Source organism: Artibeus jamaicensis, unplaced genomic scaffold, assembly GCF_021234435.1.
Source record: "Artibeus jamaicensis isolate MK-2021 breed Jamaican fruit bat unplaced genomic scaffold, CSHL_Jam_final scaffold_537, whole genome shotgun sequence".
Classification (NCBI taxonomy): Eukaryota; Metazoa; Chordata; class Mammalia; order Chiroptera; family Phyllostomidae; genus Artibeus; species Artibeus jamaicensis.
This window is the reverse complement of record NW_026522047.1, coordinates 114996-136715: the sequence shown is the minus strand read 5'-3', so window position 1 is coordinate 136715 and position 21720 is coordinate 114996. Positions and strand designations below refer to the sequence as shown.

At 62.8% G+C, this 21720-nt stretch overlaps 2 protein-coding genes across 2 annotated transcripts in view; one reads left to right on the top strand and one right to left on the bottom strand.

The window, feature by feature from the left end:
- CARS1 (cysteinyl-tRNA synthetase 1) overlaps positions 1 to 21720 on the bottom strand; it is a 33899-nt gene that overhangs the window by 2445 nt on the left and 9734 nt on the right. The window contains exons 4-19 of the mRNA XM_037156344.2: positions 21551 to 21647; positions 20803 to 20901; positions 19739 to 19888; positions 13052 to 13192; positions 12877 to 12965; positions 11956 to 12077; positions 6574 to 6686; positions 5935 to 6063; positions 5529 to 5658; positions 5323 to 5426; positions 4949 to 5046; positions 4661 to 4850; positions 4311 to 4379; positions 2604 to 2685; positions 1680 to 1760; positions 1078 to 1145 (exon numbers count right to left, since the gene is read on the bottom strand). Of these exons, the coding sequence (XP_037012239.2) occupies positions 1078 to 1145; positions 1680 to 1760; positions 2604 to 2685; positions 4311 to 4379; positions 4661 to 4850; positions 4949 to 5046; positions 5323 to 5426; positions 5529 to 5658; positions 5935 to 6063; positions 6574 to 6686; positions 11956 to 12077; positions 12877 to 12965; positions 13052 to 13192; positions 19739 to 19888; positions 20803 to 20901; positions 21551 to 21647 (1762 nt within the window). The remainder of the gene's footprint in view (positions 1 to 1077; positions 1146 to 1679; positions 1761 to 2603; positions 2686 to 4310; positions 4380 to 4660; positions 4851 to 4948; positions 5047 to 5322; positions 5427 to 5528; positions 5659 to 5934; positions 6064 to 6573; positions 6687 to 11955; positions 12078 to 12876; positions 12966 to 13051; positions 13193 to 19738; positions 19889 to 20802; positions 20902 to 21550; positions 21648 to 21720) is intronic.
- Positions 9719 to 11080, top strand: LOC119057536 (fatty acid-binding protein, liver-like). The gene is given in 4 exon segments (XM_053658589.1): positions 9719 to 9751; positions 9753 to 9841; positions 9873 to 10225; positions 10917 to 11080. Coding segments are annotated over 4 exon segments (639 nt in total).

The window sequence follows — 21720 nt, the reverse complement described above, 5'->3', positions numbered from 1 at the left end:
AGGTCCCGGCAGGCCTCACGCTGTGGTGCCCAGGGAGAGGTAAGACCCCAACACAAAACCGGGGTGACTAAACATGACAGAAATGGGGGCGGTCACATGGGCAGACCCCAGCCCCTCAACCCTTCCAGCACGGGGGCTTCGCAGGAACTCACGGGCCGCACTCGGTCCAGAACATCACCGGTGCCCCCGACCCTCACCCCATCGCCTCCCCCCCAGCCCCTGTCCGGCCTGAGCCTGCCTGACCAGCCCCTCCACTCCACTCTCTGATCGCCTCCCGGGGCCTCCCCCGTCCCCCACACTCGCTCTTCACGGCGCCACCCGAGCCGCGCCCAGCAGTTCTGACACGTCCGGCTGCGTGTTCCCATCTCCCCCTGCGGGACATCATGGGCTCGGATGGCCCGGGCTATCCTGCTCCGTGGTGGCCCGTGGCCGCCACCTGGCCCCACCCTGCCAGGGAAGGCACCGTGCTGCCCAGGCGCCTGGGGAGGGCTGGCTCCACCGGGTGACACAGGAGCCACCACTTGAGGTGGGAGCAGGGAGGGGCCAAGCACAGTCTGCTCCGCAGTTGACTCAAAGTGACTAACCTTCCCTGAATGCCTGGGAGTTACTGTATAAAAAGAGGCCATTCATTAGAAGGTAAGCTGTGTTGTTGTTACTGAATTGCCAATTAGTTACCTATCTTGTTAATTTCTCCTGCTGACATTTACAAATCCATTTTAATACAAGTATAAAACCGGCTCTCGCCCTGGCCAGGTGCTCAGTTGGGTGAGCGAGATCCCATGCAGCGCAAGGTCCCGGGTTCAATTCCTGGTCAGGGCACATGCCTGGGTTGTGGGTTCGACCCTGGGGTGGGGGTGTGTGCAAAAGGCAACAGATCGGTATCTTTCTCTCGCATGGACGTTTCGCTCCTCCCTCCTCAAAGTCAATAAACATATTCTCAAGTGTCCGTCCTATCAAAGCACAGCAAAAGCCCCCCAAACCAAACCTTTACAAGGTAAGTCCACAACCCCCCCCCCCCCCCCCGTGCTTTCCCCATTTTCAGTAACTGCAGACGCGGGCCAGGCGGGCAGTGCTCACCCTTCTCTTCTCTTCTCTCTCTCTCAGCAAGGTCTCTCTGTCCACCAGCTTGACCACCGTTGGCAGACCTAAAAGCAGCAAGTGTCAGGGAGGGAGGCTGTGGCCCAGCGCCCGTCTGTCCGTCCTGCGTCCCTGCGGCCCCCAGGCGCGCCCGGCTCAGCACCCTCCACCCCGGCCGCCGCGCCCAACAGCCGTGGCCGGGCCCCTTTCTTGCTACTCCTGACGGAAAACCTGGAATCACCCAGTGAGACGCGTCATCTGAATCTTTAAAACCCGATCGTTTCCTTTCCAAGGCCAAAGACAAGCTGTGACCCTGCTGACCATCACGTGACACAGACTGTCTCCTAAAGTGACAGGTCCTAGGAAAAGGTGGCCGGTGGCCCGGCAGGAGCAATAACCGTAGGCCTGCAGGAGGGGGCGCCCTGACACCTTCCAACGAAGGACGCTGGAGAGATGAAGGTCTCGGGGCTGGGGCCCTGCTCTGGGGCTCTGGGACTCCCCCACAGGGAAGGAGCACGGCGGCCTGGAACCCCACGCCAGGACCTCCTCCTGCCGCTGGCGTCCCTCCCACCTCCCCGCCGGGAACCACTGCGCAGACGCACCTTCGTGGTCCTCCAGCCGCACTCCGAGCTCGGGCAGGACATCGTCCCGAAGGGCATCGCTGAGCTGCAGGACCTCGGGCACTGGGCACAGAGAGTGCGGCTCAGGGGTGGCTGGGACCCACAGGACGTGCGCGTCCCTGAGCCTCCAGAGGGGGCCGAGCTGCCTGACCCACGGGGGGGGGCAGGAAGGTCCCGAGCTGCCTCCCCAGCCTGGGTCTCACCCCCAGGATGGCCCTGCTGGCCCTGTCTTTGAACTCTCTCGGGGGCATGCATGACTGGCCCTGGGCCTCCCAGCAGGGAACGGTTGGGGGGTGGGGGCGAATGCACCAGGCGTGTCCATGGAAACTTCATCCCACTGCGTGGAAGCTCGGGATGCACTGCATTCCAGTCCTTGACCCAGACACCCCAGGTCACACCGGTTGTGGGCCTATGCCCTGAAGTCACCCAAAAGTCCTGGAAGCCCCCCCTTCACGCTGCTCTGGGCCACCTGGCCCAGCAGCCACCGGCTGGCAACAGCCAGAACTGGGCTGGGGTGAAGGAGGCGGCTCTCGGGGGGCAGACACAGCTCAAGGTGCCAGCATCTCTCCCCCAAGAGACCCTGGTCCAGCGGGGGTCACGGATGGGCCAGGGGCTCAGGGGCAGGGTGGGTCCCGTGCCTGCCTCAGTGACATTCACTGGCTCCACTTTGCCAGGCCTTGCCCACTGCTGAGGGAGGTGGCCTGCGAGGACCAGGAGGGCTCACTGCGGCCGCCGGGGGGCAGCGCTGGACCAGGGCCCGCACAACCTAAGTCCCAGAGGTGCCCAGGACGTCCCCACAAGAGAGAAGGACCGGCCTGAATGTCAACAGTGTGGACTGTGTGAGTGCCACCTGGGGCCTAAAGCCAGCGAGGACGTGCCCGCCCAAGGGGCCCGGGCTGGGCTCACCTTTCTTATCCCGGGCGATCCTGCGCACACCCTCCCTGAACTCCGACAGCGCCTGCAGGTACGGCATGACCGTGCTCTCGAGCTGCGGAGAGAGGGTGTCCTTCCTGAGAGGGGCCCCTTGCATGTATCCCGCCCGAGTCCGGCACACGGGCGGCACGGCCCGTCCACAGCAGGCACAGGGGCCGGGAGAGCAGGGAGGGATGCCACAGGCCGTCTCGGGCCGAGGCGGCCTGAAAACACCACCTGCACACTCTCCCTGCCGTCCACCAACCTGCAGCAGACGCGGGACGGCCTGGAGCGCAGAGCCCACTGGGCAGCACCGCCAGAGGGGGCGGAGCCCAAGCCGGGGAAGCAACAGCTCCCGGAAAGCCTTTGTTACACCTGCCACGGTTTCAATTCCGCCTCTGGGCCAGGTCTCCCCGGCCTCTCCCGTCACTTGGCAGCTCCATAGCCAAAATAACAGTTAAATGCGAAAGCCAGCAAGGCCAAGGAGCCTCCAGGAGGCCGCAGGTCCCTGGGCTGACCCTGCACGTGGGGAGGGGCGTGGCCTGCAGGGCAGGGCTGGGCTCCTGGGTCTCAGCCCTTTCCCTGCACCCACGCGGGGAGTCAGGGTTGGGGGTCCTGGTACAGGGAGGGACAGCGGCTCTCACGCTGCAGCCTCGGCCGGGGGTCCAGCTGACCACTCGGTGCTGAGCCGCCTCCCCGGCTCCTGAGACAGTTGGGTCTGGAAGTGAACCCTTGAGCCTCAAATGGTGCGGACTGCATGGCACCCTTGGGCCCCAGCAGGCTCACCTCCTGCGCTCCTGTGGCCCACACGGTTCCTGGGGACCCAAGACCAGTCAGCTGTGGGCTGCACCCCACCCCCGGAGCAGCAAACATGAAGATCATACTTTGTCAAGTTCAAAGCTGGGCTGTCTGTAACCCAAGAGGGTTGTTTCTTAAAGAAAATAAACACCCAGAGTCACCGGCACAAGAGGACAGAGCGGCTGTGCGGCTTTTGTCCCTAAGAAGCAGGAAGGGGTCCCCCAGGGACCCAGCCCCAGAAAGCTCCGGCAACGAGCTCCGAGGCCGACAGAAGCAGGGATGCGGGCCTGGGCCTGGCAGCTGCTCCCCCAAAGCTGCCGCCTGGGGGCGTCTCTGAGCCCCCTGCAGGCCTTCCTGCCCTTTGTGGGGCGTTGGACTCCTGTGGGCGTCTGAGAGACAGCTGTCCCACCCAAGTACTCATGTCACTGTGATCATTTTGATCCCTTCGTGACTGGGGGAGGGCAGAAGTGGGCCCCAGACGACCCGAAGGTGCCCTTGTCACGGATGGCTGTCCCACAGCGGGAACCATGTGGGTCCACACTCGCACTGGCCACAGCAACCGCAGGGGCGTTCTCTCACCAGAGTCCACGCTGGCACAGGCTGGGGCCTGAGCCAGGCCCGGGCCACTCCCTCTGGTCTGGCCTCCTGGGACCCAGCTCTGAAGGACAACGCAGCAGCGCAGGTCCCGATCGGTAGCCCGTGAGGAAGGCCGGACCCCGCACGTGGGAGGGGCCCCCCGCCACCGCTCAGCACAGGTGCACAGGTGTGACCCAGCACGGGAGCAAGGAACGGGGAGAGCAGGTGTGGAAGGCAGGAGGGTGCCCCCTGCAGGGGCGCCATTTCCGGAGACACGGGTGACCCGCGGGTGGGCGGCAGGGACTCAGGCCCAGAGGGTTCACTCACATTCAGGCTGCTTCCAGACCCCCCAACAGGGAAGCCCAGGGGGCTCTCCTCTTCTATGGCACCGAAGACCTGGGAGAAGAAAAAAGTGTGGGGGGGAGTGGTCCCTAGAGCCAGCGCTCGCCAGCCCGTCTCCACCACAGGCTGCTGCACACAGGGGGGCAAGGTGGCAGGGACCCCGGACCTGGCCGGTGCCCAGGTGCACGGGGCCGCACCAGGTGAGCTCAGGTCAGGGCCGCTTGTTCTGCTTTCCAAACCTGATGGGGGAAACTGAGGCACAGAGGTACCGCCACTCAGAGCCAGGACCGAAGCACGCGTCTGCCCAGCACCGCACCGCGCCGCCGTGCACGCACCTTCAGCATGTGTGTGAGGTACCGCGCGATGCTCTCCAGCAGGGCCCGGTTGGGCCGCCTCCTCGCGGCCTTGCGGGCGGCCACGTACAGGTTGCACTGGCCGACCAGGGCCCGCATCTCCTCCAGTGCGGTGCGCGTGTCCACGTTGTCGCAGAGGGCCTCGTGCACCGCCGCCTTCCTGCCGTGAAAGCTGAGCGGGGGAGGACGGCGCAGGGCGTCAGCGCCCAGCCTTGCCGGTGGGGCAGCCGAGGTCAGGGGCGCTGGGACCCGAGGAGGTCAGACCCTCACCTCTCGTTCAGCTCTGCTTCTTCCTCTTCCCACTTTTCGAACTGGCTGGTGCTGTCGACAGGAGCGCGGAGGACGTCTTTCACGTTTAAGAAAAACTCCTGAAGTCAGAGAGTCCTCTGAGCAGCATGCTGACGGCTCGCCCACTCCGGCCTCTGCGACGAGGCGCAGCTGTGCGGACCAGCTCTCCCTCGGGCACCAGCTGGCCCGGGCAGGCCGCCTGCCCAGCAGCGAGAGGGTGCGGCCCCTTCACTCTAGTGGGGGCGCGGATGCACCGCTGGAGGACAGTGGACCGACGGAGCCGGCCCTCCCCACGTGCTGGCCTCCGCCCGTGCCCCGTTCAGGTCAGAGCGCAGCGTGCCCGCCTGGGGACTCACGTTCATGAACCTCTCGTACTGCAGGGCCGACTCCATGGTGTTGGCCGAGTAGTCCAGGGTGTCCTTCCACGCGTGCATGAGGAAGGCCAGGCGCAGCTGCCTCGCTGCGGAGGGACAGCCGCAGCCCTTACTCCCCGGGAGCCCCCGTCGCCAGCCCCCACGTCCAGGGGAGCAGCGCCTGCCCTTCGGGAGTGGCCAGTGCCTACCTGAGTGCTTCTTCAAGGCATCTTTGATGGTGATGAAGTTTTTGAGTGACTTGGACATTTTGCAGCCCGCGATCGTCAGGTGGCCCGTGTGCAGGAAGTAGCGGACCCAGCAGTCATTCTCAAAGTAGGCCTGGGCGCAGAGAGAAGGCCGCGCGGGCGCTGAGCCGCGCCCCTGGGCCAGCCACCCGGGAGGTGGCCTGGCTTCCATCTGGCCTGTCTGTCCGTGAAGACTGGGCTCTTAACGTGGGAAGCGGGCCTAGAGAACTGGGGTCCGCTTTCTTGCTGACAGATCCCTGACGGGGGAGCCAGGCTGCATGCAGACATGCAACCCCTACCGCCGCTGACAGCCCCCGACGCTGCTCGACCAGGGCGGGGACGCCGGGCACGCCCACGGGGGTGCGCCTACCTCCGACTGGGCCAGCTCGTTGTCGTGGTGGGGGAACCGGAGGTCAAAGCCCCCTCCGTGAATGTCCATCGAGGCTCCCAGGAGGGTGCCCGCCATGGCGGAACATTCGATGTGCCAGCCCGGACGGCCCTAGGGATGAAGCAGCCCAGTGACCCGCTGGCCTGAGCCCCCTCCGCTGCCCCCAGCATTCAGACCCTCAAAGCCTCTGCGTTTCCCCGGGGCAGCCGTTAAATTCCACCTGGGAGCAAAGGGGGCCACGAAGGGGGCCCGCCCAAGCAGCTCCCCACGGCTTCGTGCCGAGTCTGCCACTCCCCAAGGCCCCCACCCGGGGCTCTGGGCCGTCTGGACCCTGTCACACACGGGGCACGTCATGGTGGGCTCGGCCCCAGAAGCCCGTAGAGTTCAGAGTTAAAGCTCGTTGGGACACAGCGGCCTCCAAGGTGGTCCCACAGCCCACACCCCCCCGCCAAGGCGGGCAGACAGAAGGCCCAAGGGCAAGCGACCTGCCCACAGGCCTGTGCGGCCCCAGGGCACCGGGACCTGGAGCAGGGCAGCTGAGGGAGGCACTAGCAAAGGACTCTGCCCACGCCACACCCTTCATCCCCCCGGCCCCCGGCCCCGCGCCCTCCCGGCGCTCGCCTTGCCCCACGGGCAGGGCCAGGACGGCTCCCCCGGCTTGGAGGCCTTCCACAGGGCGAAGTCATTGGGGGAGCGCTTCTCACTCAGGCGGTCTGCTGAGACACTCAGGTCGCCTGCGGAGGACAGGAGGGGAGGGGTCACTCAGTGTGGCCTCGTGGGCGTGACCCTCACTTCAAGGCCAGTTTAAAGAAGTTGTCTTCTATCCCCACCCTAGAGCACTTTTTTCATCACATTTTAAGCAGGAGGAAGAGATAAAGAAACACTGGCTGCGTCCCATAAGCTCCCTGACTGGGGATCGAACCCATGACCTTTCGGTGCGTGGGACAATGCTCCCACTGACCAAGCACACCGGCCAGGGCTCCAGGCCAGTTTGGTGCCTGCCGGCAAGTCCCCCCAACTGCTGTCCGTTTGCAAACATGGTCGATGTGCCTCCGTGTCCCTCTACCCAGACAGGTGTGGCCTGGCGTCTGGTTTAGGGAGCCCGTCCGCACGCTCGGGAGTCGCTGACCCGCTCACAGGCCCGTGGCTAAGGCCCCTTCCTCACCTGCCTTCCCTCAGACACTTGTCCCACTGCCCCTGTAGCCTACGGTAGGTGACGGGCTCTGGTCTAAGGGGAGGTGACTCATGATGGCAGCTGGCAGGCGGGCCTCAGGGCCCTGGCTCAGCAGGGGTTTCAAGTCAACAGCTGTGAGCCAAGGTGGCACACAGGGCCATGGACCCTCTGTGTGTGGCTTCCCAGGCCTGGAGGTGGTCCATCGGGACACTCGGTGACCCTCCCGTGTTCACAGATAGAGGTGATAGGCGACGGGGAGGAGGCCACAAGCCCTGGAGGACAGATGGCTGGTCACCCAGAAGAGGGAGCATAGTCGGCACTGGGGACGTGTAGGCCCAGTGTCGGGCCCACGGGACACTCTCGTGCTGTGGGAACAAAAACCCGCCCAGCGGCCCCACCCGCTCGCAGAGTGTGCCGTGGTCACAAGGACAAGCTGCATGAGGAGGACTCTGCCCACACGGAGTTGGACAAGCTCTGGCCAGGCCCTCTCCTGGGCACGGTCGCCCTCTGGTTACAGACTCCGGAACCGGAAAGCCATTTCTGTTACCAGCGGCCGATGCGGCGTGAGCGCATCAACGCCCGTCTGACTCATCGGGAAGGCAGGCGCCAGGCTCTGCGGGGTTTCTCCAACTTCATGGTCAGAAGACTTTAAACACTGAGCGCTCAGCGGACGCGGGGAAGGATCTGGAGACCACAGGGTGTGGCATTGTCCTCGCTTCCGTGTAACGACGGGCAGCCCTGTGGTTTTCTAAAACCCGAACGAGCAGAGCGCAGCCATAGCCGGCACATGGGACACTCGCCGGCCCAGGTTCTATCTACTTCCTCGAGTCTTGGCGACACAGCAGGGACCACTCGCAAATATCGGCTGGGGCCTCGTGAAGTTCTTTCTCAGCCGCCCTCTGACCGGCGACAGACACTTAGGTCTTCGATATTTCGTTGTACTTTTAAAATTTACTGTGGAAGTTTCTGTGGCAGAGAGAAGAGGGCCTCGCTCTGCACATACCCCCCCCACACACACCAATTGTCATTGTGTGGTGACAGGGGAACTTGCTGGGGACTTTTTTAAGAGAAGTCACACGCCCTTTTCTTTCCCTCCAGTGTCACTCTGGCCTCCCTGCCAGAGGCACCTGCTGGGCCCCCTGCAGTTCGGGGAGGGCCCGTCGCCAGCCCCCACTCCCTGCTGGAGTCCCGACGTGTAGATGCAAGAGGACACCTCCTTGTCCTGGGGTGTCACGTGTCTGAGTGTCACCAGCAGGTAGAAGTGGAAATAAATGTCCCTAAAGGAGGGGCTGCGCCCCTGTCGTCCCCATTTCCTGTTGAATTCACCTCTCTCACCCCTGGAATTCCAGCAGGATCCAGAGTCAGCCCGAGAGAAGACGGACTGAGGAGGACGGCCCTGCGGGTCTGATGGCCGGGCTCACCCTGCAGCTGCTCGAGCTCCACGCCAGGAGGCTCCTTGTGCACAGGCCCTTTGGAGGTTGGGCTGCCTCTTGCGGCTGAGCCTTGAAGGCCGTGCGGGCTCAGGGTCCCTTCCTCTGACGCTGCTCCAGCAGCCACGGTCGGGTCCGCTTTGTCCTCGTCCTTCCGGAACCTCCCCGTCCACTCACCGGTCTCGCTGCCGGTCTCTCCCTGTGCGTGTGTCTGAGGCCCCGTCTCCCTCCCACGTCCCTGTGCTGTCCTCTCTCCCTCTCCCGGGGCCGCTGCTCCCCCTTCCTGGTCTCCATCCCTGAGCCCCAGTCCGGCGACACGGCCCTTGGCAGCCGGCAGTGCAGACGCCACATCCTGTCCACACGGCCGCCTCCTGCGGTTGTTAGGAAGAATGGTTTTGCACGGGTTTGCAGGGGCCTTTTCCTTCCAAACGGTGGGACAGTTTCACACTTGGATTGGCCGGCTGAGATGGCTCAGGCACACAGAGGCGTCCCCTCTGTAGGAGGCCTGATCGGACGCTGACCTTGACTATGGCCTCCCCGGGGGGGCCTGGTGCTCACCGGCCCCGACGCCCACGGCAGACACGGAGCTGCCGTTTTCTGTCTTCCTCACATGAGGACGACCTGGTGGTCATCGGGGAGTTTGACGATGGCAGAGAGGTTGGCCCATTTCTCCCAGGGCATCCGGCGGGCCACGGGAAGGCGGGTGGCGTGCACACCTGTCGGCAAGGCAGGGCCGCCCGTCAACTCTGCCCCCTTGGCCTCCGAGCCCTGGCTGTGGCCTCGGCCCGTTGTGCCCATCAGCCCCGACAGCAACCCGGTCCCTGCAGTCAGACTGCGTGCGGTCCCCTGCTCGGCCCTGCAGGCAGAGGCCAGTCCGAGGTCCCGGAGGTGATGCTCTGCTGTTAGACCATGGCCGGCCGCCGTCATGCGTCCCAACCCCACCCACGCTGTGCGTCCCTGTCCGGAAGTGTGTCGGCCTTGTAACAGGTGTGGATGTGTCTGCTTCTGGGCGCCAGGGACGGGCCCCTGCCGTGTGGTCCTGTGTCCTCAACGGGCCTCCAGGGATGGGGGTCTGAGCATCGCGAACACGCCTCCTCTGACAAGTCTAATGTGAGGCCGTTGGTGTCACGTTAATGCTGATAAAGTGGGAGTGACGGCTACTATGGATCCTCCTGCGCGCTTTGTGCACGCTCTCTCGGAACCCAGCTGTCGCCGCCCCATCTGAGGGCGCACATTTTCAGGCTGCCCACCAGCTGGGTCGCTTCGGTAGCCGCTGCCCTGGCAGAGCCTAGAGCGGCTCCCACCCGATCCGAGGCTGTCCGGCCCCAGTTGCCCCCCAAAATGCCAGTCGACTTCACCGGGTACTGGAAGATGCTGGCCAACGAGAATTTCGAGGAGTACCTGCGCGCGCTCGATGTCAACGTGGCCTCGCACAAAACCGCCAACTTGCTAAAGCCAGACAGAGAGATCGTGCAGGATGGCGACCACGTGATCATCCGGACGCTGAGCACTTTCAGGAACTACATCCTGGACTTCCAGGTTGGGAAGGAGTTTGAGGAGGAGCTAACAGGCACAGATGACCTCAAGTGCATGACCAGGGTGAGCTGGGACGGGGACAAGCTCGAGTGTGAGCGGAAGGGTGAGGAGGAGGGACGAGCTGCACCTGGAGGTGAGCGTGTTCGAGAAGGTGCACCGAAGCCTGGGTCGAGCTTGGTCTAGAGGAATGAGCGGCACGGACGCGTGGGCCAGGACCCCACCCTGCACAGCATGGGCAGAAGCGTCCAGCCACCTCCAGGTCTCTGGTAGCAGTCTGTCTCTTGGCTTTGTCTCTTCCTTTTCTTAAAGCAAAACCAAGCCAATAAAAGTGATCTCTGCTCAAAAAAAAAAAGAAAGCTGATAAACTGACGTGACGTCCTCCGAATGTTTCGTTTTCGGTCCTGGTATTTCTTCACCACAGAGCCCTAGAGGTGATGTTATTCATGAAGAGGTATTTCAAAGGCCAAGCCCCTGCCTGAATCACCGGTGGGAAGAGGACCGTGGGTGCCAGTCCTGAGAAGGCCGCCCCCACCCCGCCCCGCAGGACTGCCGCTTCCATGGTTTGTCCCCCAGGCCACTCAGGGGCGGGGACGGAGAAAACACTATGAAAGACGAAGGTGATGACCTGGCCCAGAAGAGCCTATGTCTGCGTGTAAAACATTCGGCCCAAGAGGGACAGGGGCTGCTGGCGCGTGCGAGCCACCTGCCTGGAGCTGCCGCCTGGGCACTGTCCACGTGACAACTGGCTTGCCCTGGGAGCCGGGTGTGCGTAGCAGGACCTGAACTTGGATTTCGGCCTCAAGTTCCCACCTTGCTTTTCCCAGGACACCTGCTGAAGCCGCTGCTCAGAGCACAGCCTAGAGAACGGGAGACACCCCCAGGCGCCTCAGCAGGAACAGGTGCCACACCAGCTCCTGGCTCTGCCTGCTCCCGGGACCGGAGGGCCAGCACCTGCCCCGCCCACTGTGCCTCCGTCTGGAACCTGTGACAGCCTGCGACCCCACGTTCTTGCCTCCATCGACAGGGCCCTGGATTTTCGCTTCCCCAAACGGGGCACTCAGCTGCTGAGGGAGCCCGTGCCGACCCCTGAGGGTGGCCTGCACCTCCTCACTCAGGCTGACAGCCCACCCGTTCTTAACCACCAGCACCAGGTTCCCCGACATGTGCCCACAAAGCCCCCACCCCAACCTGAGGGTCCACAGTTCCATCCCCACTCAGGGCACACCCCTGGGTTGTGGGCCAGGGCCCCAGTAGGGGGCGCGCGAGAGGCAGCCAGACACTGGTGTTTCTCTCCCTCTCTTTCTCCCTCACTCCCCGTCTAAAAATAAATAAATAAAGTCTTTCAAAAAAATCATAAGGAAAATGCTTTTACAGTATTTACTGAAAACGACCTGCGTATAACGGACCCGTGCAGTTCGAACCTGTGTCATTCAAGATTTGTTTGCTTGTTTGTTTGTATTTATTTGTTTGCCTACTTAAAAATAATACACTTTAAGCCCTGGCTGGTATTGCTCAGTGGATTGAGCACAGGCCTGTGAGCCAGAGGATCGAGGTTCGATTCCCAGTTCAGGGCACATGCCTGGGTTGCAAGCAGGTCCCCTGCAGGCCAGTTCCCAGCAGGGGACGCACAAAAAGCAACCATACATTGATGTTTCTCTCCTTCTCTCCTACCCCTCCAAAGATAAATAAAATCTTAAAAAAAAACCCATTGATATATTAAAAAATAATAATAATAGTAACAATACATTTTACAAGTTTATAGAAAACTCCTGAAATCTCGTTTAGGTGAGAGAGCATGGTCCCAGGAACCTCGGTGCCGGCCTGGCCCACGCCCCCAATCTCCCCCACCTGCCCCACACTCACCTTCCCCCTCGTGCAGAGCTTTCTGGTCCCCCACAGCCTCAGGCACCAGCTTCCCGTACGAGTGCCCCTCACTGGACGAAAACTTCACCGTGTCAAAGTAGACAGACCCGTTTGAAACGTAGCTGGAAAACGAAACGGAAATTGGGAAGAGTGTGCCGGCCCAGAGTCAGCCCTGGGCTACCGCAGGACGGGGCCCAGAAAGCCCACAGGGTAGCCGACTGAGCCCGGCCCACCGTACCCTCTGCTCCCGGCCCCGCCCCCTGCGATGCGATCCCAAACCCCCGGTGTCATGGGCCGAGCCGGACAGGACCAGGACACGCCCACAGCAGAGGCAGCGTGTCCCTCCGCACAGACCCCCGTCTCCTGTCCTGTGAGCACACGGCCCCGCCCTGGCCCTGCCTTGGTGACAACCACCTCCTGGAGACAAACCCTTGCCTCTCCACATCCCAGGAGCCTGCGATGACCTGTGTTCTCCCCCAGGCCTGGCACACGCACACCACACGGTGTGCACACGTCTTGTGTCTCATGTCTGCCGTGACCGTGTGGCATGGGCAGAGGGGGCAGCGTCCTCTGTCCTGGAGACCCTGCGCTACTCTGGGCCCACGCCCTCGGGCCGTGTTTGACTCTGAAGAGGCCATCGAGGGGAGACACGGCCGGGCACCAGCCCAGTAAGACCAATGTGTCCTGACAGGAGGAGATCGGGCCAAAGTGGAGACTCGGGGCCCACATGCACAGAGCCACGTGGGGACGCGGCGCTGGCGGCCACCCACGGGTGCCTGAGACAGGCCTCCCCTCATGGCCCGAGGGGCCGGCCTGCCCACAGGGTGGTGTCAGGCCTCTGCCTCTGTGACGGCGGCCCCAGGCCCCCACGTGTGCTGCTGCCTGGGAAGCCCTCTGGGGACACCGTGGGGCCGAGCTCACCCGTAGCCGTTGTCCACGATCCTCTGGACGAAGCTCACGATCTCTGGCACGTACTCGCTGACCCGGGTCAGGGCGTCGGGAGGGAGGACCTGCGGAGGCAGAGATGCCCGATGCCCCTCCGTCCCGCACACGCCCTGCGCCCGACCCTAGCAGCAGGCGGCCCCGCAACACTCACGTTCAGGGCCTGCATGTCCCTGTGGAACTCCCCTTCCCAGAACCTGGGCAGCTTGGAGAAGATGGAGTTGTCGGTCACCTCGCTGCCGTGCGTGGCGTCCAGCCAGTCAGATAGCACGTCCCTGGCTTCCTCCAGCAGCACCTGCAGGGGGAGGCGGAGGCCGTCCACCAGGGCCCACCAGGTGACAGGGTCACCTCAGGCGAGCCAGGCCGCACCCCTCGAAGGGGCGCTGAGCACAGCCCTGACCCGTGCCGCCGCCACCTCACAGAGCCCGCGATGCTCAGGGATGGTTCAGCACCGGGACAACCTGGGTCCCGAGAGTGGGGGGCTCAGAGGCGCCCCGTGTGCTGGAGCTCCCGCTGCTGTGGAGGGGGCTGGGGGGCTGCCCTGGAGGGGTCCAGTCTGTGCAGGTGAATTGGAGCGGTGCCAGGGACGTGGGGACAGGCAGGTCACATGGGGCAGGACTTGGGAACCAAGGGCGGAGGGAGGAAGTGCAGGAGATGGACCTGATGAGCGGGACGGGAGACAGGCCGTGTCCACACACCAGGACACTGACAGTGGGGCGGCCAGGGTGACCTGGGCTCACGGGTGTCACGGAAACGGTGCTGGGACGCTCCCCCCGCCCCCTCCTTCCAGGCTGGCGCCTGGGTGGGCAAGACGAAGACACCGGACCCTGGAGGCCCAGGCTGTTAGGCGTGCCACCAGAAGGTGAGCGAGGAACCCGCCCCACGGCGGGCGGGGGGAAATTCCCATGGGGTCACACCCCTGACCCCAGGGAGGAAGCTGTCATCCCCAGGCTGCGGTTCCAGCCCCAGGGTCAGCACAGGTCGTGAGACCCAGCTCTGGGCACGGGCCCCAAGCAGAAAGCACCGAGAGCAGGGCCTGCAGAGACGGCCTCGGACAGGCACCAGCCGGGCCCTGGGCACAAAGCGACAGGTGCCCGAGGCCTGATGGAAAAGGACTGGAGGAAGCCGGCGGCAGCAGGACTCTACCGAAAAGGCCCGAGTCCGGAAAGGAGACACAGCAGCCCAAGGGACAGAACTCCCGCAGGGCGGGCAGGGCGGCGGAGCAGGAAGACGGGCTGAAGAAGTCGCCCAGAACGAAGCAGCGGGGAGGAACACCTGGGGACAGGTGAGAGACGCAGGAGCGGGAGCAGAGGTACGGCTTACGGCCAGTGGGGTCCTGGGGGGCAGGAGAGGGGGGTACGGAGCGGCGGTCCTCGACAACATCTCCAAGAATTTTCCAGAACTGAGGCAACACTGCACAGATGCAAAGCACAAAAACATCCCAGGGCACAAGTGAAAACAAACCCCTAACAAAGTGGGTGCCACAGCAGAAAGCGAGAACTTTTTTACAAGCAGCAGAGAGAGACTTGTTCACCTCGGAGAGAAAAGCGACCAGAAGGGCAGGAGCCTCCCCCAGCAGCGGTGGGGAGAGGTCGGTGGAGAACCGGCCCCACAGGGCCGAGGAAGCAGCCTGGATCTCGGCCCCCTGAACAGCAAAGCCGCTTCAGAGAGGAGACGAGCCCACTCCAGTTACGCGACGGCCGCGCTCCACCAGCACCGCCAAGGCCTGCCCGAGGTCAGCAGGTCCGCACGTGCCCTGCTCCCAGCGCACAGTCCAGGCGACCGACTCTCGGATCCTGGACAGTCCGGGCGACACCAGAATCTGGTCCATTTCAAGTGTGGCAACACCCACATGTGGCCTGAAGACCTGCAGCAGGAGCACGGGGCAGCTGCTGGCAACGCAAAGCCGCAACCCCGCAAATACCTGGCCACCAGGCTCGGTTCCCCGGAGCCGTGCTCCTGGGAAGGCGAGGCTGAGAGGGAAACAGGTGCATCTAAATGGGGGGAGAAATGCCACGGGTTGGGGCTCTTAAAACGACAGCTGAGCACACTGTCCTGAAAACACGGTGTGGAGACCAGGGGCTTCGGTCAAGTTCAAGGGCTCTCAGGTCCCCCGTGGCCCAGGAAAGGGGACACAGTCCCGAGTGGGAGGGACGCAGGAGGAGAGCAGAACTAGGAATGTCCCGCCTGGCAGAGCCGAGAACGCGAACAACCGAGGAGAGAGACCAGGAGGAGAAAACCTGAGTGTGAAACGCAGGACCGAGACCCAGCGATAAAGTCAGACGACAGAAGCAACTCACTCGGATTACGGGTCCGAGTCCCCAGCCGAAGGCGCATCGCACAGCGGCTCCCACGCATGCGCTCCGGCCGCGAGCTGACGACGGGGCCCACAAACGGAGGGAGGAGGGCGCACGGGCAGGAGCTCCGCTTCCTCGGGAAAGGAAGCTGCGGGGGCCCTGGCAGGCGGTTCAGTGGGTTCGTGTGGCATCCCGATGCGCCAAGGTTGTGGGGTCGGTCCCTGGTCGGGACACGCAGGAGCATCAAGCCACAAAGCCGAAGTGTGTGGAACAACAAACCAGCGTCTCTGTCGCCCCCCCCCCCTGCAGTCAGTCAATTAAAAGAAACAGATTCAATTCTCCTGCAACGACAAAACCACATTACGCTTGAACACCCTAGTTAAACAGCCTGTAACTGTGTAAGAGAAAAGATGCCGGCACAGGGAGGGACGGACCAGCCCGCCCTGGGAGGGAAGATCATTTTTTTAAACAAACGTTATGTGAGCAAAGCTGGCAGGAGGAATTAGCAAAATACCGACCACAAGGCCGACGGACAAGCCTGACGTGTTAGACAGCGTGTAGGATTTCGCACCGAACCATCAGAAAATCACAATCTCCCGAGCCCAAGACGACGTCTACCAAAGCGGACGCGCTGGGGACCAAGCTCCGGGTCAAAGGTCAAAGAACGGGGTGGGGGGCGGGAATGGGGGGCCGTGTTCTCGGGCCTTTGTTCCCCGGGAAAAGACAGTTGAAAAATGCTGTCTTTTCGGAAATTAAAAGGATGCTTCTCAATGACTTCTGGACTTAATAAAATTAAAGTAAAGATGAAGACCACACACTGTTGGGGTGTGAGTGCTGTCGCAAGGCAGCGAAGCAGCAAAGACGACACTCGGGGAATTCGGGGCCTCAGCGCCCGACCCGCAGAGTGAGCAGAACCCGGGATGGGGACCGACCCCGGCAGGGGGACCGGAGGAGAAGGAAGACGAACGAGGCCTCCTGGCCTCCACTGCACCCCAGCAGGACGGATGCGAAAGGCCGCCCTGGTCGGCGCAGCTCAGTGGGCTGGGCGCCGGCCTGCGAACTGAACAGTCACCAGTTCGATTCCAGGTCACGGCACAGGCCTGGGTTGTGGGTTCCGTGCCCAGTCAGGGCGTGTGTGAGAGGCAACTGATCAGTGTTTCTCTCCCCTCCCTGCTCTTCTCTCCAAAGTGGAACAACAGGAGCCACTGTGGTGCGTCTCCCAGAGCGGGCGTCGGCGTGCAGTACATTTCCGGGGGCGAGGAAGGGCAGCCCAGTGAGAAAGGGTCCTTTCACCCAGGAGAGCGGGCAGTCCCTCGCACGTGCGCACCTGACCCAGAGCCCCAAACGCGTGAGGCAGGGACCGAGCCACCAGGAGAACGGGACGAATGCTTGATCTGGGTCGGAGACCCTGCCACGCTCTGCCCTCGGCACAGGACAGGCGGCAGCAGGAGCTCCCACTGCCGCCCACCTGCCGGCTATACCGCTCACCTGCAGACTTGACCCGACAGCGGGCAGCACACACGGGCCCCCAGCTCACAGGGCTGCTCGGCAGGACCAGCTGCAGGTGGGCCCCAAAGCCGAACAAACCAAGGGACAGCAGTCACCAATGTCCGCCGTCAGACTGGTGGGACTAACCCAGAAACGACCGCAACAGAGATGTGACTGGGAAGTCCTCAGGTCCTGACACCGAACCGCACACTTCTAAATGGGCCACAGAGGTGAAGAAAAATTCTAAAATATTTTCCAGCCCTTAGAGAAAACTTATAACATGGATAGATGTTTAGCAAAATGTCTAAAATCAATCACCTTAAGCTTCCACCTTAGGAAATTAGAGAAAGAAATTAAATCCAAAGTAGGCAGAAGAAAATAATAAAATTTAAAGCAGAAAACAATAAATCAATAGGGAAAATCAACAAAAGCAAATACCTGGCTGGGGTGGGGGAGAACACAACACAGACCCTGCAGTAACAGCAGAAGCACAAGAGGGGGCGCCACCACGGGTCTCAGGGACACGAAATGGGTAATAAAGGGATGCTATGAAACAGCTGTGCGCCCAGCATTCAATAAGCTACCTTAACGGACCAAGTTTTTCAATGGCACAAGCTGCCAAAACTCACACAAGATAACACAGACAATCGGAAGTCTGTCAAAGACACGGAATCAGTAACTAATAACCTCCCAACTAGAGAGCACCGGCCCAGGCTCACTGGTGACGTCCACCAAACGTCTAAGAAAGAAGTGACACAAACTCCCCATAGCCTCTTGCCGTGGACAGAAGCACAGAGAACTCTCCCTTACCTGCCCCCTGAGGCCAAAGGCAGAGAAAGACGGCCCGGGAAACCTCACACCGGCACGCTGCGGGACCGGCACGCCTCGGGACCGGCACACAGAAACCCTGACCGAAGGAGGCGAGTTGAGAGCTCACGACCGCACAGGGAGAGCTGTGCACCCCAGGCCCGCGGGGCTGGTCCGACCCTGTAGATGGGATCCACGTGAGCCATCACCTCAACAGGTATCGATGCGCCACGATTGTATCCACTGATGCCAGGGGCCCACACCCTTCACGGCGACCTCGCTCACTGGCGTGGGAAGAGGGTACCTCCCTGACGGACGGAGACCGTCCGGAGAAACCAAAGCTGACGCCGCGCTGCACGAGCCGCGAGGTCTCCGGCTGCGTCGGGCCAGGGCGCAGCTGCCCTCGCTGGCTGCCCTTCCCAGCGCCGGACTGCACGTCCTTGCCAGCGCAGTGAGACAGGAAAGGGAGAGAAAGGCGTACTGACTGGGAAGGAGGACATGAGACCGCGTGCCAGCAAACACAGGGGGACTGCGCCCTAAGACCACACCCCCTCTGCATTGCGCCCTAAGACCACGCCCCCTGTGCATTGCCGTCCCAGACAGAAATGCTGCGAAGACACGGATCCAGGGGGCAGCACACGAGCCCAGAAAGAGCCGCGCAGACACGGCCACTGATCTCGGGCATGGGAGCAAAACCAACAGGACGACGCAGCGGCATTCTTCTCAACAAACGGCGTGGGGGTGACCTGACGGCCACGTGAACTCCAGGTGGACCGGGGACCAGAACATAACACGAGAACCTGTGACTCCAAGAAGACACCACAGGAGACGACCGAGGTGGCCTTGGGGTTGCAGCGATTCCTTAGAGGCAATGCCAAAGGCAGGACCCCTGAAAGGAAGGACCCGACAGACCCCGGCCTTCACTGAAACGGACCATCTCTGCCCTGGGGAGGCCACGTCAAGAGAAGGAACAGACCAGCCGCCTACGGGAGAAAACCCTTGTAACAGACACACGTCCCCACTGTCACCACACCGACAACCACTCCCGGGGGTCAAAGACTTAAGTGGAAACAACCAGCACAACTGAAAACCCATAGGAAAAAGGGTTCGGGCACATCGTCAGGTTTTAGGGAGGGAAGATTTCTAAAGGCAGGAAAATGCTGAGCACAGGAAAAAGCATACAACTGATTGCATTAAAATGAAGACGCCTGATATTTAAAAGAGGAGGGAGAGAAAAGCCACGACCTGGGAGAAAGCATTTGCAACACAGTCGAACAGCCAAGGGTGGGTGGCAGGCAGGCCGGGGGCGGCAACCACCAGTGGGGAAAGGCACGGAGCGGACGCAGGAGGGCGCAGCCGGCTGACCGAGAGGCGGGCCCGCGAGGCCAGCCAATCCAGACCGAAGTGACCGCCTGTCACTTTACAGCTCACAGGAGGTGAGGTCACATGCAAGGTAACAGAACACTAGGGACCCGCAATCAGCTTGATTTAAAAAAAAAAAAAAGCTATGAGTGAAACACCTGGGAAAACCCACAGTGGCCCTCCGGGCAACCAGTGAGCGGGAGGAGGGCAAAGAGGGGGCCTGCCCCCTGCAGCCACATCTCAGGGCTCACCTGAGGGAAAGCGGGGCTCCCGACCTTTTCCCAGAGGTCAGGAGGAGCACACCCGAGCCACCTGCCACGTGTGGACACCAGGGGGCAGACCTGCTGGGTGGGCTCTGCAGGTGTCCCCTGCAGGTGTCCCAGTTTCACAGAGTCTGAAGAGGGTGGCCAGCAGGGGGCGCTGGCGTAAAGGAGAAAGGCCATCAGGTGGCTCTGATGGCCAACTGCAGGGTGACAGGTGGGTGGGGAGACAGGGGACAGCTGCAGCCCAGGGCCCCCAGGCGGCTGTGCCCCCACTCTGTCGGCAGGGGGCCTCTCCAGAGGCGGATGCACCGGCCCAGTGGTGCCGGGGGCCCCGCTGCTCTCGGCCCCTGCAGTCTCTCGTGCCTCTTTCTGCAGACACTGCCCTTAAGAGAGGCCAGGGAGCCCACCGGACACTCGTGGGGTAATTTCAAGGGAAGGCTGCTCCCCACACATTCCAGGCATGTCTCCTGCTTGTTGGAGGGAGGAGTGGGAAGGGGGCCCACCCAGGTCTCACTGCAGGAAGCGGGGCAGGAGGACGGACAAGGGTGGGGGAGGGGGAGCTGGGACTGGGATCAGGCTCCAGGGAGAGCCCCTCGGGGCCGAGGCCCAACCGGCCCCGCTCACCTGCGCACGGCCGTCCAGGTCCTCCGAGGCGAGGCCGGCCTGCAGCGCTCTCTCCAGCGGCCCCGCGGCGAGCCGCACTGCCTGCAGGGTGCGCTCCAGCATCTGCCTCTTGTCGGGATCCGTGGTCTCACTGAGTCTGGCTGAGAACGGCTGGAGCCCAGAGGAGCAGGCAGGCCCGTGAGCCCCGGCCCCCAGACCCCGTCCACCAGGGCACTTGGCGCAGGAGGCCCAACCCCCCCTCACTGTCTGTGTCCCCAAGAGTGTCGTCCCAGCCTCCCCTGGCGCAGGCAGGACTGGAGCGGGGCGCCCGAGGCCCAGGCCCGGGCAGTGCTGGGGCTGCCACCCCTACAGGCCCTGGGCCTCACTCTGCCCCTCGACTCTGGGTGCCTGACATGGAACAGCGTGAAAGCACACTCCCCAAGGCTGTGCCGGGCAGGACGCAGGCGTCTCCCAGGGACGCAAGGGGCTCCGCCAGCTGCCTCATCACGAAGGCGCCCACAGCGGAGTGGGCCTTCCCCATGTGGGCCTGAAGAACCGCTAACTCCACTTTTACTCCATCTTTCTCCAGATAAAGCGGTACAGGCGCACCAGCAACCACCACAGGTGATAACGCACTGACTCAGAGAGGACAGAACGACCTCCGCGGATCGCCCCGGGGAACGCACCAGCGTGTGACAGTGCCCACTCCAAACGGGACGTCATGGAGGAGACAGCCCTGCAGAGCCCCAGCAATACAGCTGGGGGGCCTGGCCGGCCCCCGCGTCTCGGCCAGAGCAGCTGATGGGCTGTGACCAGGTAGGGTGGGTCCGGCGGCAACGGCAGAAGCCATTCACAAGGAGGTGTAGGCCGGGGCACGCTGATGTGTCCCGACGTCTCCCACCCGTGGCCTGACAGCCACCTACACTGCACCACATCCACACGCTTCTGTCCTGGGCATCCGTCCTGGCGACTGAATCTGCTGACTCCGCGGACCTGGCTCCCGTACCGTGTGCGAGCACAGCCCTGCTTGCGGTCTGTGGCGCGTGGACAGCCACGGCCCTGACCAGGAGCGGGGGCAGACCCACCTGCAGGGCGGTGCGCACGTCCTCCAGGAGCTGGGCCGCACTCGGCTGCCCCTCCCGATAGCGCTCGAACAGGTGGTTCTGCCGGGCCCTCCTGATGATCTGGAGGGAGAAGGCAAAGTGGACACCCGCTGAGCCCTGTGCCTCGCTGCGCGGCAGGAGCCCCCTGCGTGGGGACAACTGTGCCGAGAACAGGCACACACCCTCTGCCTCCCAACCGGTCGAGCCCAGCCCGGGCCAACGTGGTCTCTCCACTGGCGAGAAAGCAGCAGACCCCAGAGACCCCCACAGTGCCACACGCAAGGCCCTCAGCGATCACGTGATCATCCGGGCAGGCGGACACTCTGCTTTCAACCAGCATCGTCCCGTCTGAATCCGAGACATGTCGTCTGCAGGGACTGGGACCCCAACCCGTCAAGGGGCTCGGATTCCTGTCTCAAGGGTGAGGCCTGAGCCGGTCAAGCCTTCCGAAGTTTGTTTACCAATCCGAAGGCCTTTCCTTTTGTGTTTTTAAAGATTCTTATTTATTTACTTCAGAGGAAGGGAAGGAGAAATAGAGGGACAGAAGCATCAGTGTGTGGCTGCCTCTCACACCACCCCCCACTGGGGCCCTGGCCCACAACCCGGGCACGTGCCCTGACTGGGAATCGAACCGGCAACCCTTTCGTTCCCAGGCCAGTGCTCAATCCACTGAGCCGCACCGGCCAGGGCCCAGAGTCGTTTCTTCGAAGTGCCCCCTTGGGAGCCCCACCTTGTCATCGACGTCTGTGATGTTCATGCAGTAGAAGACGTCGAACTGGAAGTAGTTCCGCAGCACCCTCCTCAGGATGTCGAAGGAGATGTACGACCTGGAGGGGGGTGGAGGGGGTGGAGGGGAGCAAGGGTGGGCCTCTCCCCGGCACGGCGCACGTTGTCCTGACG